Source organism: Carassius carassius, chromosome 24 (assembly GCF_963082965.1).
Source record: "Carassius carassius chromosome 24, fCarCar2.1, whole genome shotgun sequence".
Lineage (NCBI taxonomy): Eukaryota > Metazoa > Chordata > Actinopteri > Cypriniformes > Cyprinidae > Carassius > Carassius carassius.
Window position 1 is genome coordinate 21,727,933 of NC_081778.1, and position 10,928 is coordinate 21,738,860.

The window sequence follows — 10,928 nt, forward strand, 5'->3', positions numbered from 1 at the left end:
TTGAAACATATTAATATAAAAAGTTATTTTAAGTTGTATTAAGAGACTTCTTTCAAGAAAAAAAACATTTGGAAGGTAGTACATCTTCCTTAATAAAAGGTCCTCAACTTCTATTTAGAATAATATATTGTTGTTCATGTTCTTAGGGTTCATATATATTGCTTTGTAGGATGTAGAATATCACATTTAACTTCGAAAGGTAATCTTTCTCTTTTTGTCTTCAGGTTTACCATGCCATGAGACCCTGTCCCTGTCCTACTCTTTCTGTATTCTGTGTTTTATTTAATTCCTATTTTGAGGACCATCTTGCAAGGGTTGAAGAACAGAATTCAGCATTTGTGGATATCAAATCCTGGATTTCCTGGCATTTTTTTTATTTTTATTGGTTGAACAATAACACATGATTTCTCCGCACTACTACAGTCTCTGACACTATTTTAAACCAAAACCAGAAGTGACATCCCTGTTCATCTCTATCACTTCCTAAATCTTGTTGTTTTTGGAGAGGAACTGTATTTTTAGTCAACCACCTTGATAAGGTTTCATTTGATACTTCTCAAACAATATCCTCGGCTGGGCCATTACGTCTGCTCTCTGTGCGTGTTTGTCACTGAACATTTATAAGGTTATTATAACCTTAGTGTGTGTTTATTTTTAGTCATTTGTAAGTTTGCTGACCTTAAGACAATGCACTGTTATTTGAAATTGTGCTTCCTATTTTATTTAAACAATTTGTAAGAATGGAAAATTGTTGAATTAGTAACTGAAGGAATTCTATTTAATGGTTATTTATGTAGATGCATACACAGTACCATTTAAGCTTGACAAAACCTTGCCTTTTTTCATATTGTGACATTTTTCCTGTGCAGTCAGTCAAAAAGAGAAAAGCAAATAATCTGACATCTTAATCTTGTACATCTTCGTTTTTAAAACAAAACTGTCATTTTTCATACTAGCAATACTAAATGGGAAATCTCTTTCTTGTATTGTGTTTTTGATTAGATGATCCTAAGAGGATTTAGCATTGTTTTCAAGCAAAATGCACTGATGGAAAGGATTTAACACTATCAGGGATAGAAAAGCCTGCTGAAGTTTTTTGTGTTTTGAAAAGACACCTGTTGAAACACTGTAATCATTTGTAATTTTTAAGTTTAACTCAGTTTACATAAAAGCCCATTATTTGGGCTTAAACCTAACTCATTTCAGAACAACTAGTGCATCCATCCAGAAAGTAATCTCTACAAATCAGAGGAAAGAACCCTACATGGGGCATTCAAGCTGTATAGTCCAAACATACTTTCCCCATCCCAGTGGCACTACCTTTTGAGCCCAGACGTTCAACATGCGCACCCCAGGCCCAGAGAGCCCCTCTACGACTGAGGAGGCTCTGCTGCATGGACAGTTCGGCGGTTGGAGCAGCGGAGGAGGAAGTGGAAGTAACAGCAACAGCTGCCCCAACAGCCCTGGAGGTGTTTCTTTGCCTTCCAGCCCCGCCTCCACCAACTATGCCCTGACCCTCACACCAACTCATATCCATGTCCAGCGGTTGTCTCCACGTGTTGGGAAGCAGTCCAGGCTGATCCTGCCACTGGCGGAACTGACCGGATGCAGCTGCTCGCCGGCCCCTCCTTTGCTGGTGCTTTACTGGTACCCTCCGGGACGTCGCCGGAAAGGTGTCTCTAGACACAGACAGGTGAGGGCATACTTGGCAGAGAGCAGAGTTGAGGTGGAGAAATGGAACACTGCCATACAGAGCCTTCTGAGGGGGATGGATGTCAACTCCACTACAGGTGGGTGTCAGGGTTTGATCATTCAAACATGCTTTGTCTCAGATATGTCTATGCTTTTGTTAGTGGGAAATGTTTAATGTACCCCCTTAGTGTCTTCACTAAAGAGAAAAAATGCATCCAGATGCTGCTAATTCTTCAAGACATCTGAGTCAGTGCTGTTGCGTTAATGTTGTGTCATTAGTTTGATGCCACTTTGATTTATTCTATAGTGAGCTAAATTTATGTTAGTAAGAATCATGTCTGTCTGCATTTATTTTTGTAAGAGTGTTTTTGCTAGTTTGTGTTAGGTGTGCAGATCTGGAGTCAGTATAGTGGTTCTAATGGTGTGAAAATATAAATACACACCATTTATTTATATTTTCATCCGTTCAATTATGCTGGTTGGTAAAACTTGGATGTTTATAGATAACATTAAAGCAACAATGAAACAAATGTTTGCAATCAGCTGTTTAAACAAGAAAAAACAATGGTACTTTGCTACTTTTATAGGTAAAGTTGTGAAAGATGGGAAAGTCTTGCCTCAGTTAATTCCAAAATACATGAGTCAACCATCAGAAAAGGACAGCACAAATTTGACCCACATGGGAAGTTTAGGAAGAAGTTTTGATTATAACAAAATGCCAGCTAACATCTAGTTTAAGATCTTGACTGTACAGTATATTCACTGTTTTCTGGATAGATGTGACCTATCCCAATTTCCAATCTTAAAAAGATAATGAATTGCTCTCACATGCCATCAAGTTGAACCATTAATGTTAGAAACTCTGTGATTGTTTTATTTTGTTGAATAAAATATGGAATTTGTTATTCGGATAGTTTAGGATGTGGCTAAGTGTTGTTTTCAGCCTTAAAATGAAGTCCTTATCCTCACTTGCTTGTTTTTGCTCTCTTATTGAGCAGCATTTTGTAAAAGCATGTTGCCCCGTCCCCGTCGACTGATGCTGCTGGTCAATCCATTCAGTGGCCGGGGTCAGGCAATGCAATGGTGTCAAACTCACATACTTCCAATGATAAGAGAAGCCAATATCAGCTACAACCTCATACAGACAGGTAAGAATAATATACACAATCACACTCATACAGCTGCAAATGGTTCAGACCAACAGTCCTAAGAATTTGATTGATTACATTGAATGGATGTGATGTATGTGGTTTTGTTGTTGAACAGAGCGTCAGAATCATGCACGTGAGCTGATCAAAGAGATCTTGCTACCAGAATGGGATGGAATTGTCATTGTTTCTGGAGATGGACTCTTGCACGAGGTAAATATAACAATCTTGATTGCTTTGTCACATGTATTTAATTAACTTATTACAAAGCCTATATAGTACTTTTTGCAGGAAATTTGTTTGGTAAATTTCTTGGATCATCTGTGTAATTTATTAAAAGGGTAAAGCATGTTAAACGGCTCTTATCAGTAGCTGAAGATAGGCAAGGCAAAGGCAAGGCAAGTTTATTTATATAGCACATTTCGTACACAATGGTAATTCAAAGTGCTTTACATAAAAGAAAGTAAAATAGTAATGAAGAAAAATAATAACAAGAATAAAACAAGCAATTTTAAAACTTTTAAAATTATTAAAACTGTACTTATTTCAAATGAATTTAAAACAGTTAGAAAATGATTTTACATAAAATTAAAAAAAAACAAAAAAAACAGTGAAAATATATATTGCAATCAGTTCGGACATTGCACAGTGCTCATTCAATAAATGCACAGCTAAACAGATGAGTTTTAAGTCTAGATTTAAATGTGACCAGTGTTTTAGCACATCTGATCTCTTCTGGAAGCTGATTCCAACTGCTGGTGGCATGGTAACTAAAGGAGGACTCCCCTTGTTTTGTGTGAACCCTTGGTATTTCTAACTGACTCGATCCTAATGATCTGAGTGCTCTGTTAGGTTTATATTCAGTGAGCATATCTGCAATATATTTCGGTCCTAGGTCATTTAGTGACTTATATACGAGTAAAAGTACTTTAAAATCAATCCTAAATGTAACTGGAAGCCAGTGTAAGGACCTGAGGTCTGGTGTGATATGCTCAGATTTTCTGGTTCTAGTCAGAATCCTGGCAGCAGCGTTCTGGATGAGCTGCAGCTGTCTAATGGTCTTTTTGGGAAGGCCGGTGAGGAGCCCATTACAATAGTCCACCCTGTTGGTGATGAAGGCATGAACAAGTTTCTCCAAGTCTTGGCTGGAAACAAAAGATCTAATTCTTGCAATGTTTTTTAAATGATAGTATGCTGATTTAGTTACTGCTTTGACATGACTATTGAAACTAAGGTCTGTCTCCAGAATCACACCAAGATTCCTGACTTGATTTTTAGTTGTTTGACCCCTAGAGTTAAGGTATGCATTCACCTTGAACACTTCATCTTTGTTTCCAAATGCAATGACTTCAGTTTTTTCCTTGTTTAACTGAAGAAAGTTCTGGCACATCCAACTATTAATTTCCTCAATGCATTGGCAGAGAGAGTCAATTGGGCTGTAGTCATTTGGAGATAAGGCTAGGTAAATCTGGGTATCATCAGCATAGCTGTGATAGGCAATTTGGTTCTTTCTCATTATTTGACTTATGGGAAGCATATACAGGCTAAACAAGAGCGGTGCAAGAATTGACCCTTGTGGGACTCCGCATGTCATGGACGTCCACTTAGACTTATGCTCTCCTAGACTCACATAATAGCCTCTCCCTTCTAAGTATGACCTGAACCATTTGAGTACCATCCCAGAAAGCCCGACCCAGTTTTTTCCAGTCTCTCTAGTAGTATGTTATGATCGACAGTGTCAAACGCAGCACTGAGATCTAGCAATACCAGCACCGATATTTTGCCAGAGTCACAATTTAAGCGAATATCATTTATTATCTTAATGAGTGCTGTCTCTGTGCTGTGATGCGGTCGAAAACCAGATTGAAAATTGTCCAGGTATCCATTTGAGTTTAAGTATTTGTTCAGCTGATTTAAAACGACCTTTTCTATAATTTTACCTTTAAAAGGAATCTGTCTGACCTCTGCATTACTTGAGGATGTGCTAATCGCCTTCCTGATATTGATGATCTTCTCAGAAAAGAAGGATGCAAACTCATTGCATTTGCTGTCTGAGAGCATTTCACTGGGAATCTGACTTGGGGGGGTTTGTCAGTCTCTCAACAGTGGCAAAAAGAGTACGAGTGTTATTTAAGTTACTGTTTATAAGGTTTGAGAAGAAATTCTGTCTAGCTGTGGCTAGTTTCACATTAAAAGCATGAAGTCTGTCTTTGTAGATGCTATAGTGAATTTCAAGTTTTGTCTTCCGCCACATCCGCTCTGCTTTTCTGCATTGTCTTTTCATAGTCTGAACTGCTGTTGATCTTCTCCAAACTGATTTCTGTCTGTTTGTTTTCTTACTGATTATTATTATTGGAGCAATATCATCAATAACATTCTTAACTTTTGAGTTGAATGAATCAAGGAGAGTATCAACAGAGTCTGCAGAAATGCTTGGTGTTAAAGATATAGCCTCCATAAATAGTACACTTGTGTTCTCGTTAATGCATCTCCTTCTGACAGAGACCGATCTAGATTCAGTTGTAGCAGACATCAAAATATCAAAGAAAATACAGAAGTGATCAGATAGTGCTATGTCCTTAATAACAATGGATGAAATGTTTAGACCCCTACTGATGATTAAGTCTAGAGTGTGTCCACCTTTGTGTGTGGGTCCATGCACATGCTGAGTCAAGTCAAAAGTGTTTAGAATCATTTCTTTTGTAGTTTTGTTTTCTGAATTATCTATGTGAATATTAAAATCCCCTGCATTAGCAAAACAGTCAAACTCTGAGCAAATTGATAACATAACATTGATAACATTTCTGTGACCTCTTCAACAAAGGCTGGAGAGTATTTTGGAGGCCTGTAAATAATAATAAACAGAATGCGTGGAGCACCTTTCAGCACAATCCCTAGATATTCAAAAGACAAGTACTGACCAAATGACACTTGCTTGCATTGATAGACATCTTTAAATATAGCAGCTACACCCCCACCTCTCCTAACAGTCCTGCAGACACTCATGTAAGTGAAGTTAGGAGGGGCTGCTTCATTAAGGACTGTTGCATTGCAGCTGTCTTCAAGCCATGTTTCGTTTAGAAACATAAAATCCAGATTGTTTGTGGTTATAAAGTCATTGATTAGAAATGATTTATTTTTTAGTGAGAGAATGTTTAAAGATGCTAACTTGATGGCTGTGCTTTGTGTCTTTACATCAATTTTAGTTTGATGCATAATAGGCCGCAGATTGGATGAGTTTGCCCTTCGGCTTGAGATGGCCTTAGACTTTCTATCACGTGATAAAACTGAAATAGAGAAAGCTACAGGCACACTGGGTTCCCGCTTGTTCAGTAGGCATTTGTGAATGTTGCTGTTATTATAGCGGGGACCCAACACATATCACTGAGAGCTGCTATCAGTTGTTTTTGGTTCACCTTCAGCAGATAGAGGGTTTGGGCCCTGGCATTGTGGCAGTGGTCGAAGAGCTCTCGCAGGAGCAGGGACCACAGGCTTTGGTGGTTTTGGGGCCTGCTGTTTTTTTTGTGATATCTGCGGGCTATGGCCAAATAAGATATGGCCAAATAAGTGAAAATATTTAATAACTGTACGAGCAGAGGATGTTTAGAACATTCTAAAAGTTTGATTTCTTAATTACCTGACTGATCTACCACTTTAATTTACTTTACTTATCCATTTTGTGGAAAATTGTCTTTGGCTTCACAGTACATCACAGACAACATATGTATACACATAGGAAAGCATGCAATACACAATAATTTATGAAAAATAAATCGGTCACTTGCTTTTAAAATTTTGACAGCATTGGGCACGAAAAATGACTGATAAACTGATAACACTTTAGATTATGGAACACATATTCACTATTAACTAAAAGTTTTCCCTCAATAAACTCCAAGGTAGGTGCTTATTAAGTTTAGGTATGGGGTAGGTTGAAGGGATCTAAAATATGGTCATGCAGAATAAGGCATTATAAGTACTAATAAACAGCCAGTATGCTAGTAATAATAGTAAGCAAGTAGTTAGAAATGGTCCTTAAAATAAAGTGTTATCAATTGACTTTTAAAGCCTAATGTCTCTACGTCTTATCTATTATCTTACTTGCTTCATTCACAACCTTGGACATCTTGACTCTAAAAAATCTGAATATTTTCTACAAAATTTGTATAGACTATTTCAAGTATATTCTATGTAAAAATAAGATGATTTACATATTATTTACATATTCATCTGTGTGTTCTCTTTGCAGGTGATAAATGGCCTTATGGAAAGGCCAGACTGGGAACAAGCAATAAAAACTCCAGTGGGAATCCTTCCTTGTGGCTCTGGAAATGCACTCGCTGGTTCCATCAACCACTGTGCAGGGTACGAAGTGTGCTTGAGCTCACCTGGGACACATTGTGTGAAAAGCTCCAGTTCTTCAAAGAACCTCCCTTATTTTTAAAGGAACACTTCACCCCAAAATTTAAATTGTCATGATTTTCTCACCTACATTTCAAACACATATATTGTTATTTTTTTCTGTCAGCTCGCATTGTACAGGAAATAAATATCTGAAAATTTGTATATGGAAAAACAACAGCATTGTGTTCCCTCTGTAGAGATAAATTACATTTTAAAATCTTTGTTTCATTGTAAAAAAAAACTTGCCTTTTCTGTTATTAAGATGAGTTTCATACATTTCTCAAGGGCTGTTTGCTGTAGTGTAGATGTACTGATTGCAATGTACCTACTTTTACACTCAGGCAAGATCCATGTAATGCCGAGGTGATGATTCATGGCAGTATTTAAATACTTTTTTGAGTCATGTTTTAAGTATGGATAGTAAATTAAGTTGTTTTTTTGTTGTTGTTGTTTTTTTCATCATGAATATTTATATTTTCCTGTCTGTCTCTCAGATATGACATGTGCCTTCGGGAGCCTCTCCTTCTCAACTGCTGTTTTCTGCTGTGCCGGGGTGGGGTTAAACCAATGGACTTGGTGTCTGTTACAACCAGCCCATGCACTTCATCCACATCCAATCAGAATGGGCCCCCACCTGCTCCCAGGAGGCTTTTCTCTTTCCTTTCAGTGGCTTGGGGTTTTGTGTCCGATGTGGACATAGAGAGTGAGCGCTACAGAGGGCTGGGCTCAGCACGGTTTACACTGGGAACACTAGTGAGACTGGCGTCTCTGCGCTCCTATAAGGGCCGTCTTTCCTACCTTCCACCTGCTATGGTCAACCCATCCCCCGATGCCCCACCTCAGCTGCCCCAAAGGCCACTTTCACGTAGCATTACTGAAGGCTTGGCGGGATTTTGTCGCACTCCCATTCACCGCACCTGTTCAGACATGGGCCTGAGTGAACAAAGAAGTCTCTGTAAGGGAGATGGGGAGAGAGAGCGGGAAAGGCAGGAGAGAGAGCGGGAGAGGGAGAGGAGGAGAGAGAGGGCAAGAGGGGTTGGGGTAGTGAGAGTTAGCAGTCTCGCAGAAGACAGAGAGAGAGAGGTGGAAGCAGAAGAGAAGATGGAGGAGACGTCAGGGACCAGCTCGGAATCAGACGAAAGGGAAGAGTGTGACAGCATAGCCAGTAATAATGGGAACAGGGAAGAAGAGAATAAACCGGGTGGGGATGAGATCGACAGAGAAGACTTGATGAAAGTGAGAGATGAGGTAAACGAGTGCAATGAGTGTTATCAAACGACTCCACCTGAGATGAAACACATGCAATGTAAAAACTCGGCCCCTTCTAGCCAGATAATTAACGCCTTTTTCAGCCAGCCAATCGGTGCAGACACTGACCAAGACATGGAGCTGGCAGGCTATGGCAAGGAGGATGAAGACATAAATGGCACCTACTTTCAACGAGAGGCGTTTCCACTTGACAAATCTCGTGAGCGAGCCCTCACCATCTCATCTTCTCCGTTCCGTCAGTCTCCTTTCAAAGCTTTTAAATCTAAAATTTTGGACCAGAACCAGAACCCATCACGGCCTCGGCCCCTTTCTCTTCTCCACCAATTGCATTCAAACTCTCTCCCTCCGAAATTTTCATCCCTTTCTCTGTCCCTCTCCCCGACCCCTCCTTCATCTCCATCTTGTGCCTCTCCTCACTCTTCTTATCTTGCGCCACGTCCCAACACACCCAGCTCGTCTTCCCCATCACCTTCTTTTAATTCACCGACCCCTTCCTTCAACTTTGACCTTGCAGAGCCTGCAGGACCCCTGAAGAACCGCCCTCACATGACATCCTCCATCAACCTGCCAGAAGATGATCTGCTACCTCCTCTGGACCAACCTCTTCCTACAAGTGACTGGGTCACTATTGAGGGTGATTTTGTCCTGGTTCTTGCCATCTATCAGACCCACCTGGGAGCAGATCTTTTTGCTGCGCCTCAGGCTCAATTTGATGATGGATTGATCCATTTGACATTTGTGCGGGCTGGTATCTCACGGGCAACACTACTAAGACTGTTCCTAGCAATGGAGAGAGGAGCCCATTTGTCTGTTAGCTCTCCCTACGTTAGTCATATTTCTGCTCGGGCGTTCCGCCTTCAGCCGCTTTCACCGCGAGGAACCCTCACTGTAGATGGAGAGGTAGTGCCCTATGGGCCACTGCAGGCTCAGGTGAGCTTCGCATATATATCTATATATATATAGATAATATGAAAGCTTTCTATTTTAACATGCCTGATTGTACCTTCTATTGTCACAGGTTCATCCCTCCATGGCCCGTTTGATTGTTGGGGACTCTGGAATAAAGATTAGAAGATTCTGACCTGTTTGGATTTGAACAGGCAGGGATTAGTTTGGCTCTTTGAATTATATAATATTTAGTCATCCGCATATTGTAGGGTGGGGGTGGGGAGAGAGACAGAAAGCAAGCAGTTGCTATTAGGGATGTAATGATTCTCTTAACTCACGATTTGATTTGATTCAAGATTTCTTTTCTTTTTTTACAAAATAAGATTTAAGAAAAATTATAAATTAAATGTGTCCTTTTATTATTGCTTGAACAAAATGCTGCACATTTCTTTGTGAAATTGAAATATTACTATAATAATATACTAATATAGCACTTGCATATTATTGATCGCTTGTTGGATTTGATTGCTTCTAGTGTCCTCATTTGTTAGTCACTTTGGATAAAAGTGTCTGCTAAATGAAAAATTTTTATATTATGTAAATGTAAATAAAAAAAACTAAAACTGTTTTAAAATTTTAGAACAAGCCCCAAATCAAACAAGTAACACCAAGAAAATAAATCTCTTCATATTAAACAAAATAAGGCTTTGTCTGTGCTTTTTCCATTTAAAATGAGAGGCAACCACTGCATTTTAATCATGATCCAAACAAAGATGCTGCATACATGCAACATGAGCAGTTTTTAATCTAAATTAGATTGTAGAATTACAAAATTTGAAGCAAAAACAATGGTTTGACTTCAGTTTTCTGAAACTATACAAATATTTTTGAGAACACAGTTGAGAACAATCCTTAAAGTTAGGTATTAAAAAAATCCTGAAACCAAAAAATGTATTGATTGAAAAAGAAAAAAAAATCCCATTGTTTTTACCTTTTCGTGTCTATTATTGTCATTTATGTTTTAGTAAAACTGAGTCCTAGAGGACATTGCATAATTTTTTTTTTCTTATGCTCTGAACAATGTAATTACATGGAAAAATGCTAAATTCACAAAGCTTTTTATTTCTGGTTCTCACAGAGGCAAAATGAGCATAAAAAATACCATCTAAACTTTTCTAAAGACAGTAAGTTCCCCTCAGACATGCATTCATATAAACTTCTACCCCTAAATGAATTGCGATTTTGTTTAGCATCTCAACCGATTTGAATAGTCACATATTTGAATCAATTTTCAACCGGCTTGCGGTTAATTGTTACATCCATAGTTGCAATCACTGCTTTTACTGGGATTAACTAAGGGATTGCTTATTCAAGCTGCATATGAAAGGAGTATTTTTTTTAATTTAAGGAAGGGATGAAAACTTGGACGACTGTAGGATTATACTTGGATTCCCTACACTATAGTTTGAGAGTGAACACTAAAATGTCTACATAAGAGAAAACGGCAAAACTGAATGTGTCCAAGTG

At 38.7% G+C, this 10,928-nt stretch overlaps 1 protein-coding gene across 2 annotated transcripts; it reads left to right on the forward strand.

Annotated features, from left to right (window-relative positions):
* The first annotated feature begins 232 nt into the window (after positions 1 to 232).
* Positions 233 to 9,997, forward strand: LOC132103180 (sphingosine kinase 2-like). 2 transcript variants are annotated; one of them, XM_059508069.1, is made up of 7 exons: positions 1,657 to 1,790; positions 2,470 to 2,544; positions 2,691 to 2,840; positions 2,959 to 3,053; positions 7,090 to 7,205; positions 7,739 to 9,443; positions 9,532 to 9,997. In XM_059508069.1, exons 3-7 carry the CDS (start codon positions 2,705 to 2,707, stop codon positions 9,592 to 9,594), a joined length of 2,115 nt encoding a protein of 704 aa, XP_059364052.1. In that variant the 5' UTR covers positions 1,657 to 1,790; positions 2,470 to 2,544; positions 2,691 to 2,704; the 3' UTR covers positions 9,595 to 9,997. The 2 variants fall into 2 exon arrangements, with proteins under 2 accessions (XP_059364051.1, XP_059364052.1); XM_059508068.1 differs by lacking the exon at positions 2,470 to 2,544 and having other exon boundaries at positions 233 to 1,790.
* Positions 9,998 to 10,928: the final 931 nt, after the last annotated feature.